This window comes from Papaver somniferum, chromosome 3, assembly GCF_003573695.1.
Source record: "Papaver somniferum cultivar HN1 chromosome 3, ASM357369v1, whole genome shotgun sequence".
NCBI lineage: Eukaryota > Viridiplantae > Streptophyta > Magnoliopsida > Ranunculales > Papaveraceae > Papaver > Papaver somniferum.
Genome location: NC_039360.1, coordinates 92,818,456 through 92,838,340, shown reverse-complemented (window position 1 = coordinate 92,838,340; position 19,885 = coordinate 92,818,456). Strand labels below are relative to the sequence as shown.

Sequence of the window (19,885 nt, the reverse complement as noted above, 5' to 3'; positions counted from 1 at the left end):
ATGAGATAGTCTTCATCATGTGCAGCTCATGTTCAGTGTTGCTAAGCCCTTAGACTAGTTGTGCTTTAATCAGACAATTAGCACTTTGGTAATTTTCTTAGCTGTGAGTAGAATATCCCTTAGGTTAATGGTGGATTCATCATCCTAGTGTTCTTTCATCACTCTTGTTTACTGTTTTGTGTGAATGTTAAGCTAGAAATTTCAGTGCATTGTGTTGATTGAGTAGTGGGGAGAAACTAGTGCTCACTAGTGACAATGAGCAAGCTAGTTCTCTTCCCACTCTAGATGAATGCCTTAGCTTTGCTTTGTTACTTCTTCTCCACATCCCTGCCCTTGGCCTTAGGCCTTGGTTCATTTATCTTGTTCACATTGTTTTCTTCATTGTCATCTTTCTTTTGCTGTTTAGTTTTTAGTCTGTTTAATCTTTGCTGTTTTTGCCATTCTTTTGTTCTCTGGTTTGCTTCCAATTTGGCCTAGAGCCACTGTTTACACTCCTCTTTTGCTACTAAGTCAGAAGCCCTTGTGCTGTTGCTTTTGCCCTGTTGTTGCTTCCCTACCCTGCTACTCAGTGTTTGTGCAGCTGCTTTCTTTGCACTGCTGTTGCTGCAGCTGCTGTTGCTGCAGCTGCCTTTTCCTTCTACTGCTGCAGCTGCTGCTGCAACCCTGCTGCTGCTGCTTTCTTTGCACTGCTGCTCCAAAGCTCACTTCAACTGAGCCCAAGCTCAGTTCTCAGTTCTAAGCCCACTGTCCATTGTTTGTACAAACTGAAGCCCAGGTTTGAACCAAAAGTTGAAGCCCATTTCATCATTGGGTGAAGTTAAGCCCAGTCTACTGTGTACATAACTGAGGCCCAATTCAATCAACTGTGGGCTTAACCCAAAAGCCTAACTCAAAGCCCAAGGCTCAGTTCAATTCAAAGGCCCAAGGCCTAAAGCACTTCATCATTACAAACAAACCCACTAAGCCCAAAGCAAATTTAGAGCCCAATAGCAATTTAGAACCCAAGATAGCTAGAAACTCCAAAACACACCCAGTCTCTGTGGATCGACCCGTACTTGCACGAGCTACAACTGACGACCGTGCACTTGCGGTATTACTGTAGGCCCGTTTTCATTTCGCTTAAATTATACACATCTCCGGGCCCACCATGCGACGATATTTCTTCTTCTAAACTGCAAAATACGCCCAGGTCAGAAGAAGAGGGCAAATTGTATGTACACATTTCATCGTCCACCACGTGTACAGGAAGATACACGTGGAAAGCATGCAAAGCGAGACATCAAAACATGATAACACGCAATCATAACCTAGGGGAGCATCTCATCAGAAAACGCCACCGGTCAACAGATCTGACGGTCAAGGACTGAGGAGCACCGAGGTATGATGGCAAAGAGGAGCACCAGATAATACCCCTCGGGTTTTAGTACATCCTATCCCGAGGAAGATCCAAGATCACGGCTGAGAGAGAGATTGACTGACACGGATGTGACCAGACTAAGAGACACTTGTCTGACACGAGCGGACGTCCAACTTCCCGCATTAAATACCAAGATATATACACGCGTCAATCAGCTCGTGGAACGAGCGAGGATAGATCTTCGTATTCGAGCTTAGACCGCAGGATCGAACGAAGACCTCTGCGTGATGGACACAAAGCACAAGAAGATAAGGTTGAAACGGTTTCTCAGAAGTAGGACCCACGTTTCAACCCTATAAATACCCCTCTCCACTAAGAGAGAAGGAGGTCGACCAATCCACAATCCTTAGAGGAGAACATAAGAGAGAGAAATAGGAAGAGTAAGTAAATCCCCTGCTTCCGCAGACTAATGTATACTCAAAAGTCATTCGACTATCTTTGTAACATTCAATAGATAGTGAAACACCAACCCCCGTGGATGTGGGCCTTAGTGCCGAACCACATAAATCTCCATCTTATTTACATTTCAGCACTTTTACATTCATCGTATATCCCTCATGTTTCGTATTTTTGTTCGTATTTGTATTCTTACTCCTTATACGATCAATTCCTGATATTACTCGACTAGGCAGTGATAAGCCCGAAGCTTTGATTCGATGAATCGATAGTATCATCCTTTCTATGCATGTGTCATTTAATTCAAGAGTTTTTGTGTGTGCGAACATTGTTTGTGAACACGTGGATTCTCTCGTGATTTATGTGTTCACAAGTAGAGAGAAGAATCAAAGTAGAGAGAAGAATCAAAATAAGAAAAGAAAATGGAAAGAAGAAGTTGCTATAGGATACAAATTTGCTTCTGACTTCTGCTTCTCCAGAAACCAAAGTCAGAAACAAAACTATTTTATTCCACAAAAAAGTTAACTATTCGACTTCTAGAAATCATTTTGAAATTTGACAGTCAAACTGCCTTCTGATTTTTCGATTTCTAAAAGTCGAAAAGCTACTTCTGATGTGTTATCCAAACGGAATAAACAATCAAAGAAAAAATAAAATAAAGGGAAAGACCGTTTTCTTACATGAAGATAGAAAATGTGGTGTCTATCTAGCATTTTCGGCCAGCTATACACATTACACAATGGCAGCATAGTTAATGTGAAGTTCTAGTTGGGCCGATGTGTGTCAGGGTTTCTACTTATCATGATGCGATTTTGTTTCTTTTTGACGGTGACATTTATTTTATGATCTGAAAATTTTGCAATTTTCTCCTTTAATCTAAGAGCATTTCCAATGGGAGTTTCTCACATTCCTATATTATAGGCCACAAAGGATTTTTGCACTTTTTATAAAAAAAGTCTTCTCCAACAGAGATGTGAAGGAGGGTGTGAAGATGACGTGGTGAGTTAGTTATTACCACATCTCTACTCCATCCTCTGGTTTCAGGTTCTTCTGGAAGATGTGATAAATCTTAGTCACATATTAAACCAACAGAAAATAAAAAATAAAAGTAAAGGAAATATTTCAACCAATTAGATAAATTAAAATGGATTACAAAACATTTATTATTGGAGATAATTTTTCTCAAATTCCTAAATTGTAGGAAATTTTTGAGTTCACATTTTATAAGGATGTCTACCTGTACCACCCACATAGGATACACACTGCAATCCATTGGAGATGCTCTAATAAGGATTTTTTTTCTTTCTTTTGGTGTGTCGCCAAAGCAAAACCAATGCACAAAGACTCTATGGTGGATACCCAAACCACTCCCCAAGCACATTATTAGATGCCCCTTTTGCTAAAAGATCGGCCGGGCCGCCCCATCTGCTTGTCTATTACCTTTGAGAAAAATAGAAAGACGCAAAAGCACCACACAATACATTCATTAACGTCGCTCACAACCTCTCTTGAGATACCAAGTCGGACTAGTCACTAACAACCCATAACTGCTCGTATTAGGGTCCTCAAAATTTTATTTATGCCCCCTAGCGTTTCCCCTAAATACTACTCCCAAGTCCTACCAATTACGAGTACTGTATCCCAAGTCCTACCAATTACGAGTACTGTAAAAGGTAAAAGAATTCCAGTGTCCTAATAAATCCATGTAAAAAAGATGCTAATTAATAACAAAAAAAGGTACTAAATGGACGGTTTGACAAGGAGGTGTTATTGAGTTCGGAAGAATAATTTTTACGCTTATGGTTGGCATTTCATAACGTTACCAAAGGATCTCAACATTGTACGGTTATACAAGGAGCAGCAAAACTACAAAACGAAGTCACTTGGAACCAAAGCATGTTCCGCAAAAGCATGGAATGCCTTGGAAATGGTCCATATAAGGGAACCATAAAAGCTGCATTTCTAAGGTTTTTGATAAAATGAAAGCTAGGCCCATAAGGACAGAAGATGAGTTTCTCCTTCTGTACGTGCACAACATGTGTCTGTGACCAAGAGTGGGAAGCCAGATATAATCACCGCCATAAGTTCGTAAGTGGAGTCTTCGAGATGGAAGTTGGAACTTGAATAAAATCAACAAACCGTTCCATTACTATTTGCACGCGAGCTTTACCTGAAACTTGGCAGCCAAAAACCAGACAAGGGTGTATAGCATGTACCATCGACACACTAGTAATCAACACTGCCTCAGGTACCAACGAGCAAGGATATGTACTCCATGATAGCATGCTCATTGAAACCAATAAATACTAGGCACTGAGAGGCAGTGTTCTTAAGCTGTTGAATTTTCAAATTAGATGATGCAACAGATTACAAACTGATAACTAAATCAACACAACCTAAAATCAAAGAACAAACTAGTTTATGGAACTATTTCTTCTTTTTGATCACTAAAGAATTTGGTGCTAACAACCTAAAGTCAAAGAAACAAACTAGTTTATGGAATTTTGTTTTCTTTTTGATCAATAAAGAATTTGGTGCGCTAACGACTTTTGAACTCAGGTCATTGGTATCATCAACCAATAAAATTACCGTCGTACTACATTGAATCAGCAATAAGGTGGATCATACCATGCAGTAACAACAGGAAATAGATAATTTTTATTTATTTAATTTCAGAGACTTACACTAGGCTCTGATGATACAGTAATACTAGCTTCAGTAAGATCACCATAAACAAAAAAACTGATTATAAATATGCATACAGAACAATAAACCAAACCCTAAATTATTAAGCTAGAAGTTTCATGGTATGGGTCATCATTTTAGTGAATTCATCCATATCAATGAGACCATCACCATCAGTATCAACACCTCTCACCATTTTCCTACATGTTTCTAAACTACATCTCTCCCCTAGCCTTTTCAATACTTCTAACAATTCTTCAGCACTAATTTTGCCATTACCATCTAAATCAAAAGCTCTAAAAGCATTCTGAATATCCATAGCTTTGATACCACCTCCTTTTTTATTAACATCCATGAATTCCTTAAAATCAATAAACCCATCTCCATCTGTATCAGCAACTTCAAAAGCCATAGCTACTTCAGACTCGATATTCTGTTTTCCTAAAGCTCTTAACACATTTTTGTATTCTCCTTGTGAAATTTTACCATCTTTGTTGGTATCAAATCTTTGAAACACCCTTCTCATTTCTTCAACATTTGGGAGGAAAACTGGTGCTAGACCTGATTTTTGCCTATTATTTGAACTCCACCTGCTCATTGTTTTTGGTGGCAGTTTTTTTGAAAGGCTGTATTGGAAACTCAAGAGACTTAACTTTGACATTCTCTCTAGTTGCAAGTGGAATTAAGATTGAAGAAAAGATGAACTCTTGATGGTAAACGAAGTTCAATGCTTGCGTTCTATTTATATGTAAAGAAAGTTGAGGATTTATTCTTTCATCAATTGCATGGAAGATGAGAGCAAACTGCAAAGTAAGAGATTCTTTCTAGTGTTATACTTTTATTTCTTGAAGTGTACGTTATCCATATCTTCGTTCTTCAACTACTTTTGAACATCATAAAAGGAACCAATTTTGAAGATAGATTCTAGTTTGATCATAACAAACAAAGAAACTACCTAAGAAAGGAAGGAATAAACAAAATCATTCCAGAATTCTCTTTCCTCATCTGGGAAAAGAATGGTATGAATGGTAGTGAAGGGAAGATTCTAAAGGATCATGGATAGAGATGAGAAGGCAATCTCTATCTTGATGGAATCAAACTCCCTGGTGCTTCCTCCATCCTCTCCATTTACTTATTGTTTAACGATACCATCTCTTCATAAAGTTCTAAAAGAAATAAAAGCAGAACCGAAAGTAAACCAATGTTTTGACTTCCACATATAAAAGCAGAACCGAAAGCTTACCTGTATATTTGAACCATAATGTGGTCCGGAAGGTTATATTATCACGGTGGCAGAGCAGCTGCTTCCAAAGCAGGATGTGAATTTGGACAGCTACCTATTGCAATTCAGACAATTCTTAATAAAATTTAGGAAGGGAGAAATTTAACCTATCAAAATTATCAAAAGCCAAAAATCATCAACCACTAAAGCATGTACAAGATTCCTCCAGAACTCAATTCTAGTAACTCTGTCTTGCAAAAAATATATCAAAGCTTTCACAAACTGAACGAACAGTCATATGTAATATGGTTTCATGTGTATCCCAAATTTACAGTTAAGAGGATCAAACCCTTAAAGCTAAGTGTGGCACAGCATTCATATATAGAAACACTCAGATAGTTAAAGAGGAAAAGGCAACACCCGATTCCATTGTATTCCATTACTTCCATTGTTCGGAAGAACCCAGCAAGCAGTATGCCTCTACTAGTGAAGCACAGTGCTACATGTGGATACAGAAAAGTGGTTGAAATCCAGCTAACCCCAAAGAAACCAATCCGTCGTGATTGACATTCCATCTTCATAAAATCTCAGAGATCTGCACACAGTAATATGTTGAGTTTATCCAACAACATATGAAATGTGCATAGAAGCAAACAGATGGAACTTACATGTATGGGCATCTCAGCTATGACAAGGCCGCTGCTTTCTTCAAGATTTTTCAAGGTTACCACCTCACCACCCACAACCATGTTGATCACGATCCCATCTGTGGAAACTTGTCCAAAAACCATGTCAATATATGTCAATTCTGTCATGGCCTAATTCAATTCAATGGGCAGAGAAAACCTGATGCCAAACAAGTCGACATGCGCCTCAAATACGTTTCCTGCAGGCAACCACCAGACACCATAAGTAATTGCTCACCGAATACATTAGATAATTTCAACAACTATTTAGATTTAAAGAAGACTAAGCTACAGTAGCTACAAATTGGACAGAACCAAAAAGGAAACAACAACAACTAATGCTATGCTAACTATGTAAATCACCGTTGGTATTGACCCATTGTACCCATAAAATTCGTAAATATACGGTCATTAGGTTCTAGTGACAGGTTCGTAGATCTCAATCCAACGAAAAATCAACGTTAGATGCGTTGTTCATACAAATGCAACATAGGACATCAGTTCTTTACTCTACTTAGATTCACATGAACCCTCATGACATAAGGATGAAAATACAAATAAATAAACTATGGAACAAAAAAAATAAAATCAGATGATAATATCAATAATAAAAGGACCACAAACATGAATCAGAAAAGGGCATTTTTAGAAATTTAAGACTGCAAGTACTATCTGAAGCTCGTTTATTTACACGTCTGTTGTCTGAAATTTGATGTACTAATAGTTACAAGGGTCTATGCATTTCAGTTACTTGTTTAAGATACATGGTACCTTTGTAACCCAAAAGAGAAATTCGGATATATGATATATGCCTTTCAAACCACACAATGATAATGGAACCACACCTTCTTTGTTGGCAACTCGTAGTTTATTAACAGACGTGCCGAAATAGGTGACTCTCCTGAAGCGACAAGAGGCAGGCAGGCATCAGTTACAACAATCATAGACGATTTCAGGTCTTGATTTCCATTTTCACTATTGTCTCCTGGATGAGCAGTGATACTCCGGTTCCAATCACTTGTTCCTTGACGAAATTTCTCTAGTATCAATGCACGTTCGTTCTCAGCCAGGTCACTATACTGTAACACCGGGGATTGCTAGTTAAACCAATTCTTTGGCATCCAAAGTTTTCATTTGGCATCCAAATTTAACTAGTTTTCATTTGGCATCCAAATTGAACAGTGTAGGAGACAGAAAGGAAAGAAATGAGTACCAGAGAGGCCAAATAAATGTTAGGAAGATTATTGATAGCTGAACAAACAGCGTCGAGTTCATCACGAGAGCTGCAACAAAGCACCACTGGTAAGGATGACCGTCTCCCTGCAACTCCCAACAGATCCACCAATGTTTCCTGCTCCGTAAGTAATTTTTGTTATTTGCAAAATAAAACGAATTTAGAGAAATAAAAGTGATGAACAGAGAGCGAGAGAGAGAGACCATCTTGAATTGAACTCTATCAACTGCTAAGTAGAAATGGCGTGGCTGACTGCAAAAATAAATACAATAAAAATTCCCGAGTTATTTGTGAATATCTGTCGACAAGGAAAGGGGAAATTGACGATAAATACCTGAAATTAGAAGAAGGTGGAGAAGGAGATGATGGGGAGTCGACGGAATCAATCGCCATTGATATGATTCTTCTTCTTCTTCTTCCTCTGTCAAATAGTTCTTAGAACAGTTTGTCGACAATTTTGGTTCTGAAGAGCTCGATAATTTTGTTCTGAAGAGCAAAAGGATCTTCTCAAGGGTTTCACAGAATGAGTCCCCTAATTATGACTATCCACTACTCTGCTAGCTGGTTTGCTGGTTGCACATGATGTAGTGCCCTATTTCCGCCGCTTAGCAAACTTGGTTCATGGCACCTGAAACCCAACCTTCAGGTCCATTAGCTGGTCAGGCAATTACAAGCGAACAATTTATTTTTTTATTTTTTATTTTTTTGATACGGAAAGAATATCGTGTTGGTGTGTTTCAAACTCAGGTGCTGGTGTGTTCAAACTCAGGCCAGTGGTATATCACCCAATATCTTTATCACTGTACTATAGTGACATTGATGAACGATTCCTTCTGGATTCTACTCCTTTGAAAATAGTCCTCGCAGCCAAAACGATGTATTTTAGCTTCAAGAAACGGATGCTGACGGAGTTACGATGGCAACTCTATAAATCCTTTCTTTGCAAATTTGTATCTCGAAAATAGGTGTGTATCGCCTTCTCGTCCACGAGGCATTGAAGCCTTGGCTCAAGAGGGTCGGTCAGTGTATAATTTTTTTTATCTCTTTCAACCTCTTTACTTCGGCGTACTAATAGTAATAGCACAGAAGTTTTGATTAAGCTGTCAAGCTGATCTATATGATGAGAGAAGGAATTCTCTCTTAAAATTGATAGATTGTTTCATTGCACAGAAGTTTTGATTAAGCTGTCAAGCTGATCTATATGCTAAAAAAGCTATATCTACTTCTGTTCTTATTATTCTGATGCCCGTGATGTGGCACTGTCTCTGCTGAACGCACTGTGTGGCAAACAATTAATGATTCAAGCAAACGTTTGCGTATATAATGTTTGAACCTATTAAGTGTGTATCATGCCACCATTATGTGCATATGATGAAAGTATTATTCTGTGCATATTATACTGTGTATGAACGCTATGATGCAGTTTACTACATGAGTCGTGACATTCAAAAAACGTAAATGAACTCGTACTAAATACTACTTATTACGTGCATTGTAAGTGCACTGTGTGTACTCTTTGTATCTTCACAAGAAAGGGTCACTAATATTTTTTCTTTGAGACTAAATCCGCGGTTAATCCGTATCCGGTCTGCATCACCCGCTAATCCGCGGATGCCAAATCCGCGGGTGATTGGGCCGGACACGATTGGATTTTTCAAATCCGCAACTTTGACGGATTGGACGTGGATGACCCATAATTCGCATCCGTCCGTCCGTTGCACACCCCTATTCCTAGGTCCAAAACCACTGAATTACTCTCCAAGTAATTCTAGAAGAAAAATTATATTCTTAGAAGGAACAATAGACTTTTTATTTCTAAAAAGTTACAAAAATAGGAGGGTCTTTCCTAATCTGTGTATTACTAGTTTTAGCGTAGGCTTAAACCTATAAATAGGCACCTAGAGTGCTTGTAGAGGATACGACAGAAAGCTAGAGGAATACGAACAGAAAACAAACCAAGAGGAAGAAGCAATACCTAGGGCAGAAAATAAACCTAAAGGTAAATGTTGTAAATTCTTACTCTAAAGCAATAAAATCAGAACATTCTATTGCAAAATACTTGTGTTTTTATTCTTTTGGTAGCTACTTCTATATCTATATCGTATCATGGTCAAAAAACTGATCCGTGGTATCTAGAGCTAGAAGGTAATTAAGCAATATTTCCGGCGATGAATGGAAGGGCTTCGATCCAAGGGTAATGAGGTATTACCATTAGATCCTGATATTGATAGAAGAAAAAGAGTTTCAGTTTCGTCATCCTCAAATCCACAAGACAAGACCATGGAAAAATTAGAGGAAGATATGAAAATCATGAAGAAAGATCTGGCAGAGATGAAATCAATGAAGAATGATCTGGCTAACTTAACAGAGTTGTTAAAAGAATTACAACCTACACAATCCAGAACAACAAATGGTTCTCATTCAGTACATAAACAATCAAGTGTTGCTGACAATACACCATCCAAAGTGGAGGCAAGAATCGAAATCCCTGCGTACAATAGAGATCTAAACCCTGAAAAGTTGGATGGTTGGATCAAATCCTTAGAGGTTTATTTCAGCACTAAAGGAACCAGCGAGGAGCAAAGGGTGAGTTTCGCTAGACTTAGACTCGATGGTCATGCAATTATATGGTGGGAAGCATATACGTCAGGTTTAGATACTCCAGTGACAACATGGCAGTTTACAACTGCTATTCAAAATCAGTTTTACCCAATTGGTTATAAAGAACGACTGCGCAAACAATGGAAATTCTTGCGACAAGTGAAAGGGAAAAACGTGCAAGAATACACTACTGAATTTCGCAAGCAAGCTATAGCATTAAATGTGAACCTGAGAGATCCAGAAACTCTTGAGAAGTATAAAGGGGGATTACCTTTTGTTATACGGACAGAACTTGCGTTATTTTCAGTAATAGATATTGACGATGCTTGTAAGAAAGCTATGTATATCGAGATGAAGAGTCAACCCTATGGAGCAAGGCAATCAAGAAACGAAGGAGAGATTGTGAACACTGCTCATAAAGAGGGAAGGACATATCATGTTATGTCAAACAAAACTAACCAATACTGTGAAAACTGCAAAACTGATCGACACTCGAAGGAAGGATGTTGGAAATTGCATCCGGAGTTGAAACCAACATGGTGGAAAGACCGTAAGCAAACTGCCACAACCATCTACAATAAAGAAGAAAACGAAGAAGAGGAAGATGAGGTAATCGACGGATCGCCTCAACCTAATCACAAAATTCTGATGATGACAAGAAAAGGGGTCGCAACTGCGACAACAGAAAAGGTCACTGGTCCAGAACCGGCGACACCTGAATCTGTTAAAGAATAGCTATTTTGGGTGTATGCTCAAGTCGACAAGACACATGTCCTTACTTTACTTGATAGCGGATCACAACAGAACTTGATATCTGAGCACTTGTGAAGAAACTGAATTTGAAGACAACACCACACTCTAAGCCATACCCGTTAGGATGGTTGAAGAAGGAAACAGAAATGTAAGTGAGGGATCAATGTACCTTCAAATTCTCCATTAACGGGAAATACATGGATCAGGTGACATGCGATGTTGTCCCATTAGATGTGTGTCACATTGTTTTAGGTAGTCCTTACCTATGGGACAGAGATGCAACGTACTTACGAAGAAAAAATATTTGGAAGCTGGTAAAAGATGGAAAAAGATTTCACGTTCTAGCTTCTAAAGAAAAGAAGAAACTACAACTTCTGGTTGCGCAACACTTGGTAAACACTAATCAGAAGTTTAGTCTATTCATGGTTCGACAAGCTGTCAAAGAACCAAGTGAATTGGTTTGTGCAAACTCTTACGAGTGCACTAAAACCGAAAAGAACGATCTGCAACAGTTGTTAGAAAGGTTTGAAGACACCCTGCAACAGCCGCAGAAGACATCACCAAAACAGTGTGTGGAACCAGAAGCCAAGTTACTTGAAGAGAAAAATGAGTCGTCATCTTTACAAGTTGCGCAAGACTTAGCTCTATGCGAAGTAACAAAAGAAGATCTGGCTCTTAGAAAGAAGACACAACTAACTAGAGTTGCAGAACAACAATTGTTTCAAGAATGTCTTAACGGGAAAAGTTTAAAACGTGCAAAGTGGTACTCAAGAGTGCGGCTGCAAGCTAAACTTCCCTGCATCTTCACTCAATGCTTTTGAGGGACCAAAAGCCTCCTGATGAGGGAGGTGTGATCCGTTTTTAGGTATAAGTCCATTAGAATACCCTATTCCTAGGTCCAAAACCATTGAATTACTTTCCAAGTAATTCTAGAAGAAAAGTTATATTCTTAGAAGGAACAATAGACTTTTTATTTCTAGAAGATTACAAAAATAGGAGGGTCTGTCCTAATTTGTGTATTACTAGTTTTAGCGTAGGCTTAAACCTATAAATAGGCATCTAGAGTGCTTGTAGAGGATACGGCAGAAAGCTAGAGGAATACGAACAGAAAACAAACCAAGAGGAAGACGGCAGAAAGCTAGAGCAATACCTAGGACAGAAAATAAACCTAAAGGTAAGCGTTGTAAAGTCTCACTGCAATAAAATCAGAACATTCTATTGCAAAATACTTGTGTTTTTATTGTTTTGGTAGCTACTTCTATATCATATCAGGGTCAAAAAACCTCATCATCACCGGTGTTTAGAACTGCTTAACGTAGTTTGTGTACGTCCCACTTGTTCTATTTTTTAGTCCAGGGTCTTTAGTCTTTACTTCTCTTGCCAAAACTTAAGGTGATGTTTGACCGATATAAGCCTGGATTCATCCAATCAAGTACTGCCAGTTGGTTGGCAACATATAATTGTTGCAACCCTCGTCCATCGATTAAGGGGGTAGATTAATCTGAAGTACAAGTTTGTAATACAGGCTCGGATGCACAAGAGGTTTTGACATACAGCTAATTAAGAATATTAAAGGGAGTGGACCATTATCAACTTGCTTAAACAGCAATAGAGTGCGTGACTTCATCATCCCAAACAAGAATTTACTACCTAAAGTTTGAACAATGTCAAAACAGCATGCAGTTAAAGCGTAAAACAAGTAACAACAGATTAGAGATACCCTACAGGGGTTATTGCAAGCAGTAATGAGAACCAAGGGGGTTCAGCAAGGCAGTCAGTCACCGTTTACTGGATATACTCAATGAGCTGGCTTTCATTGGTGTTGCAACTACAAGTGGAGCCGCTTGCTCGATACACTGAATGAGCTGACTTTCATTGGTGTTGCAACTACAAGTGGAGCCTCAGGCGAATCTGTAACTGCTGCAAACTTGTCATGCATAAATCGGCTTTCAACAATTGATTCTTCTTTCAAGACAACCTCGTAGCAATAGCAGCTTTTCAAACCCTCTTGTTGCTGGTAACACTCGTGGCTACTATTCTTCACCTGCTGGAAGTTCCATATGACACTGAACTTGCCCACTGTGGCAACAAGGTGGCGCTCTTGTTTTCCATTCTCTGTTACCTAAAAGAGAAGAAACACGTGCATTATTGCAAAGTTGGAATTTACAAAAAACAAGAACCAACTGCTTATGGTGGTAAAAGGCATCTGCAGCAGCTGGAAAATCATGCAAAATGAAACTAGTTAAGAGATTAATATATGACAAAGTAGTTATCCACAAAAAAAGGGAAAATCACATGGTGGCACTTCATTTTCAGTTTTGAGACCTCCTATGAGATATCAGATTTTAGAACTTCATACAAGCCTGGACACTAGAGCTCCAGCAAAACCAATTGCTTCCTTTTGCAAAATTCAGAACTGGAAGTTTTCTGTATATTTTCCCCCACAAGGTAGCATTACCGAAGCAACAGACTTAATCATGTCCTGAGTTTTTCTGCTGAATGCCAGGCACAAGTAGTTTCTCAAAAGACGATTAACCTGACAATGTAATAACTTGTTTGCCTCTAGCTCCTTGATTCATTTGCACTCATTTATATTTAGGCGACACCAAACAGCACCAAATTTTGATAAGTATGCTTGGAACCCCTAGTCAAAGTTTTTGAATACACAAAAATGAATACTTTATTTTGATAAGTATGCATGGCATTAACAACCCTATCAGCATTAACAGGGAACATTTCAACTAGATGGATGATGAACATTTTAAATACCAACTAGATGAATGATGGTCGAGCCAAAACGAACTCAACTCTACCAATCACCAACAGACCACAGGAAAACACCAATACCAACTGGGGGTGTAGGTTTGGAACTCAACAGCTTTGTTCTAACATCCACTTACACTCTACTTTTTACAGCCTAAGAAATTCCGAAGTTAAAATAAAGCATAAAATATTGCTTTCCAAAACAGATACTTATGGGAACACAAAACAGATAAAAAAATATAAGGAAATAACAGAAGAAAAAAATGACGTAAAAAAATCCTCAAATTAGTTTCACCATAGGAGAAGATTTCAACATATATATTTTTGAACTCTAAAATTTCTGCATATCAAAAAGCATGAACTAAAATCCTCTAATAATCATTTAGTTAACCATGCTAAGAAAGTGAGCAGACTAGAGTAATTAACGAAAGGAAGTGGAGGTGATGTAGTCTTCAAATCATATACCTGACATGGAAACAGTTTGTAGCATCAAAGAAACATAATGTGTAAGCTTTCGAGGTCTACAATAATGATGCAAAAGATACAATGGTATCTATAGCTGGAGAGTTTACAGCCAAAAGTAGATGAGATCCACAGAATATCACCTACTTATAAAGTTACCAACAGCGGCAATAGGAAATCTTAAGCAGGTTGCGGAAAGATATCTCAAGGAACATGAGGAGGTAAATAATGCATAAACACTGTAATAAATGAGAAAACTCATGGAAGAAAAGCGTATAGTACGGACAATGAACACTCACCCACGAAAATTGCCCACCATGGAACTTGCTATTTGCCCCAGCACGATGTGAATCTAAGGGATTCAGCTTCAATAATCTTGGAGCGGAAATCTTGTTTCCCATACGCCCAGCAAAACCAGTTTTAGTCTTTCCATCTTTGTCTGTGTATAGGGTGCAAATAAGGATCAGATAAGTATCGGTTGTGCCCAATATCCACTTCCCATCGAACGTAACATCAACGTGAGTGATGGGTGATCCAAGACCCGGAAAAGCAGTCTTTGCTTGTCTCATAGAAGTAGTTGAATACAATCGAATCTTCCCATCAAGAGACCCTACGACAATTGAACCATCACCAGTTGTGGCAAAACACTGAAAATTTGTTCCTCTAGAGAACTGATGTCCTTGGGTCCAATTTAAAACAGGTGTACTTGCGCTTGTGAGATCCTGAACTATCCCCCTTCTGTCACGCATATCCCACCGACAAAGCCTATTATCATCCAAACCCAAAAACGTTGACTCTGAAGGATCCAATTGAGCTCCCTTACTGTCATTTGTAATATCTCTCATGCTAATATCAGCTCCGTCCTTCTCAAACTTCCATTCTGAAACGATCCTTCCTGTTTCAATATCGAGCTGGTGAAGACCTTTAGAATGGCTCTTACCTCCTTCAGTATCCGGACTCATAAGAAGCATATTAGTCTCAGCCTTCATTAACAAGGCCTTCTTCGGTGTAGAAAACCCTAAATTCGAAAGAATCCTCGAATTCCCTTCATTCTCAAACTTTACATACACACCTGTACCTTGGATTCTATTATTATAATTTTTAACAACCTGAATCCCCGAGTCACTCACCAAGAAACTATTATCCAAAGCACCCAATGCCAAACTCTGAATCCCACCACCATGTGCTACTTCCTCAAACTCTTCCATCAAATCCTGATGAACCCTTTTAGGCGTCAAGGCTGCATTAGGACTTTTACCAAACTCCTCATCAGCATCTTCCCACATAGAGTCATCAGCAAAATCAGGCTTTGCCCATCCCATAAAATCTTTTCCATAAACCTTGACCTTATTAGCATCATTAGATTCAAATCCATAAGTATTCTCAAACAAACAACTAGAATACTTTGTCACAAAACTTCTATACTCTTCATCATTTGAGAATTTCAAAGCCCAAACACCATTACTTACAAAATCAACTCTCTTCTGAGCAGCAAATTCTTTTAACTGCATTTCAGCCCCAACCCTAGTTTTGACTTTACTCCCAACTTTCAAAAACCAAACACCCTTTTTACCCTCACCATATTCATCTTCTTCCACCTCCTCATCATCATCATCTTCTTCAGTTTCTTGATTCTTGTTTGATTTGATGAAGGAGTAAATAATAAATTTCTCAGAAATGGTCCATTTAGCACCAGCATAATGATAAAGTTTAACTGAATTCTTTTGAGATGATGCTGGGTATTTAAGTTTTAGGGCTTTAAGTTTCGCATCAATATCATCAAGACCAGAAGATGTTGGGGTTTTGAATTTAGTACCTGAAGAAGGCGATGGCGAAGATCTATCATGTTCTGATTTAACATCTTCGTAATCATCATCTGATTCTTGTTGTTCAGTCTCTGAATCTTCTCGTTCTGATTCATCTGAATCGAGTTCTTGATCTTCTCGACTGTGAGTACCTCCCATTTTAGGTTAAAGTTTGTTTTTTTGTTTTTTTTGTGGAGAGACAAAGAAGTGAGAAAAGGAGAGAGAAGTTAGATCTGAGAATGCGAAACGAACAGATAAATTTTTGAAATTTGAAATTTTAAGAAAGTAGATGAAGCGGCGGGATTTTGAATTTTCAATCTAGGGTTTTAATCTTTTAAATGGGACTTGACTGATTGGATCTGGAATTCCTGGAATCTTTTATTCACCGACTCATTTGGTGAACGGTTAAACAGTACCGTCAAAGAAAGTTACCAATGAGATGGTAGGTGTGTTGTCACACCATCAGTTCCTTAACGTCAGTAAGCCTCGATTTCAAAAAATCTTCGTGTGATGGAAATGAACAATTCTAGACGCACCCAAACATTCTACCGTGATTTACACCGAGCGGAATCAAATAGAGTCAGTTGGGCGTTCGGTGCATTTGAATTGGGTGGGTTGTAGTGGATTCACCATCCCTCTCACACGTTGCAAAATTTTGTGGATTGATTTTGGCGATCAATCATTTTCGGATGGAAATTCTTAACAGAAGATGCTGTCATGCGGGAATAGTTCTATTCTTCTTTTTCTCCTTTTTATACAAAAAGATCCGGAAACAGAAAGAAGTTGCAAATTGTAACCATCAATCAGGCGCTGATGCAATGGAATGACACCAATGGGTGTAGTCTCTTGGTTAAGAAAATGCTAGATCAATTCAATTTGCCTCGCACTACCAAGCGTACTTCTAAGGAGCCAAAGAAGAACAATAGCAACCTTAATGCATGTCGTAGAAAAACCAGCCAAGGTCACTACACAACTGCACTCAGGGTGCTAAATTCAGGTGGTGTTGCCCCTCCAATTCCGGAGACTTTGATTGACCTGCAGAATAAACACCCCTTTGCCCTGCCACCTACCATCCCATCAACAACAATTGACGTACCTATCATTATTGTCAATAACAATGCAGTTCTTGGGAGTTTGAAGAGCTTCCCAAAAGGGACTTCTTTGTGGCAGGGACGGTTTACGCGCTCAACACTTATTAGATGCCCTTAGGAGGGCAGCAGCTGCAGTCGCAGATGAGCTCCTGTCGTCCATTGTTGGTGTTATCGACCTTTGGCTAGCTGGTAAGTGCCCTCCTGAGTTAGGTGATTTCGTTGCTAGCGCTCCACTTACTCCCTTATTGAAACTCAATAGCAGCATCAGGCCCATCGCAGTCGGGACGATTTGGAGGAGGGTAGTTTCCAAATTAGGTGCATATGTTGTGGGTAAAGACATGGCTGATTACTTGGGGGATTTTCAGTTCGGGGTAGGCATACCATGCGGCGGCGGGGGATTTTACATTCAGTTAACATGATGCTGGAGTTGAAAGGGCATCAAAACAACATGTCGATGGCTCTCGTTGACTTCAGCAATGCATTCAATCTTGTTGACAGAAGTGTTTTGATTCTCGAAGCGAGACAACATTGCCCAGCAATTTCAAGATGGATTGAATTTTGTTATGCCAAACCTGCTCGCTTATACTACCGGGATTCAATACTCTCTTCAACTCAAGGTTTGCAACAAGGTGACCCACTTGGTCCCTTGCTCTTCGTACTCACGTTACACCCACTGGCAAAAAAGATTGACAACATATGCAACCTTAACCTCCAAGCATGGTACTTAGATGACACTACATTGATTGGTGAAACTTCTGAAGTTTCTAAAGGCCTCAGCATTATCCAAAACGAAGGTCCTAGCAGGGGATTACATCTTAACATTACTAAGACTGAAGTCTTCTGGCCGATTGCTGATCCACACAGCAGTGAACCAGGTGTGTTTCCCATCAACATTGGCAGACCTGCAGGTGGAGTGAAACTCCTCGGTGGGCCTGTAAGTCTTGACAGTCAGTTTTGCATCCAACTAGTCTTGGACAAAATCAATAATACTATTCAGTTGATGGAGTTTACCCGTAAACTTCGTGACCATCAAAGCGAAATGTTACTCCTTCGTAGTTGTACCGGTGCATCTCATCTATATTTCACGTTGCGCACTACAAGCCCAGACGTTGTTCATCAAGTGAAATCTCATTTTGATGGTCATCTTTTCAAATACTTGCGTCTTTTGGTAACTGGAGATGGACCAGGTTTCGAGTCTTTACAGCAGCGTATTGCTTCACTACCTCTGGGAGACGGGGGGCTGGGCATATACACTTTAGCTGACACCATCCAATATTGTTTTATCGCTTCATGGGCCCAAACTAAACTGCTTCAAGACAGAATCTTCCGCAAGGTTAATGTTATCGGCACTTGCTCCGTCTTTCAACAAGCTCTAGATAGTTACACGCAGGTATGTGGTTCCTTGCCTTCAACTTTCAGCACCATCGACATTTCCCCCCATCTTATGAGAACATTGGCAGTCCCATACTTCAATGTTGTTAAGAAGGAAATGCCCACTAAATACCACATGACAGAAAGAGATTTAGTCTTATGGCAATGCAATAGAACTAAGCATGCGCAAGATTACCTCTTGGTTATCCCCATCAGTGAACTTAACCAACACATTGGACCTCGCCAATTTAGCTCAGTTCTTTGTTATCGTTTAGGTATTCCACTTTTAGAATCTAGTGGTCCTTGTCCGTGTTGCTTTAAGACGATGGATATTTTTGGGGACCATGCCCTACATTGAGATAGTGAAGTAGGCTACAAGTTTCGTCATGAACTTACACGAGACACGTTGGTGGATGCATGTTTCCGTGATGGTGTCCTTCTCGCAAAGAAGTAGCCTTAGGCTTTCTATCAGATGATGGAGCTGGGTTAAGACCTGTTGATCTCCTTGTTTACGACTGGGAAAATGGTCAGGTTGTGTTCTTTGATGTTACCGGTGTCTCACCTTCCATAGGGAGTGGTGTTTACGCTTTCAGACTGGGTCTTGCCATTTCGAATGCAATATCTCATAAGCGCAATAAATATCTTGACAAGTGCAGCTCCCTCGGATATGGTTTTGGCACCTTAGCCTTCACTACGCTCGGTGAGCTTGGTGATGAGTTAGTGGTTTTTTTGAAGATATTGAAAAATTGCGTCTCTTGTTATAATTTTAATGCTAAAAAATTCCAATTTTTTGTTTCATAGGATTGGGCTGGTAATTCAGAAAGGTATGGGAGCCCAGCTTGTTGCTCGGCTCCCAACTCTTTGGGTATTATTGTATAAAAATTTTATATTGTTATATTTTTATTTATTTTTAAACCACGCTGATGGTCCTCCTCAACAATTGGCAGCCAAATTGGAGGAACATACCAGTACATTGTGAAATTGTTTGTTTTAGCCGAGTGTGCTAGTTAATGAGCAATAGAATTACAAATTTTATGTTAGAAAGTAAAAGTACAACCAACTAAAGAAGAGGAAAAAAAACTGAATATCCTTGTTGTTAGAGCATAGATCGGTCAACCTCGCATGCGTTGCTATCTCAAGCATGTTTGTCAATGTTAGTGATCAAAACTATAAGTCTTGATTTCTAGCCTACATAGCAAAGTCTCGGACTAGGATAAAAAAGTGTAGTTGAGCTCAAGGAATTCATGACGATTCATCATACAACGACAAAGATCTATAGAAGGAACCGTGGAACTTCTCAACAAAAAGATATGTGGAGAATTGAACTTATCTATCACTCAAAAGTTTATCTCTTCTATCTCCTACTTCTTATGAGACAAAACTCGTATCCTATATAGAC

General features: G+C 39.1%; 3 protein-coding genes across 3 annotated transcripts; all 3 read right to left on the bottom strand.

Annotated features, from left to right (window-relative positions):
• Positions 1-4,443: 4,443 nt before the first annotated feature.
• LOC113356835 (calmodulin-like protein 1) lies at positions 4,444-5,360 on the bottom strand. The gene has a single exon (XM_026600059.1). It carries the CDS (start codon positions 5,157-5,159, stop codon positions 4,602-4,604), a length of 558 nt encoding a protein of 185 aa, XP_026455844.1. The 5' UTR covers positions 5,160-5,360; the 3' UTR covers positions 4,444-4,601.
• A 596-nt stretch (positions 5,361-5,956) lies between these two features.
• On the bottom strand, positions 5,957-8,244 carry LOC113356834 (ATP-dependent RNA helicase eIF4A-like). The gene is made up of 7 exons (XM_026600058.1): positions 7,975-8,244; positions 7,844-7,892; positions 7,620-7,757; positions 7,252-7,485; positions 6,567-6,606; positions 6,389-6,486; positions 5,957-6,315 (listed from the first exon to the last, which is right to left on the bottom strand). The coding sequence occupies exons 1-7, from the start codon at positions 8,031-8,033 to the stop codon at positions 6,298-6,300; spliced, it is 636 nt and encodes a 211-aa protein (XP_026455843.1). The 5' UTR covers positions 8,034-8,244; the 3' UTR covers positions 5,957-6,297.
• A 4,307-nt stretch (positions 8,245-12,551) lies between these two features.
• LOC113356832 (protein CYPRO4-like) lies at positions 12,552-16,394 on the bottom strand. Its single transcript, XM_026600057.1, has 2 exons — positions 14,519-16,394; positions 12,552-13,116 (listed from the first exon to the last, which is right to left on the bottom strand). Exons 1-2 carry the CDS (start codon positions 16,181-16,183, stop codon positions 12,823-12,825), a joined length of 1,959 nt encoding a protein of 652 aa, XP_026455842.1. The 5' UTR covers positions 16,184-16,394; the 3' UTR covers positions 12,552-12,822.
• Positions 16,395-19,885: the final 3,491 nt, after the last annotated feature.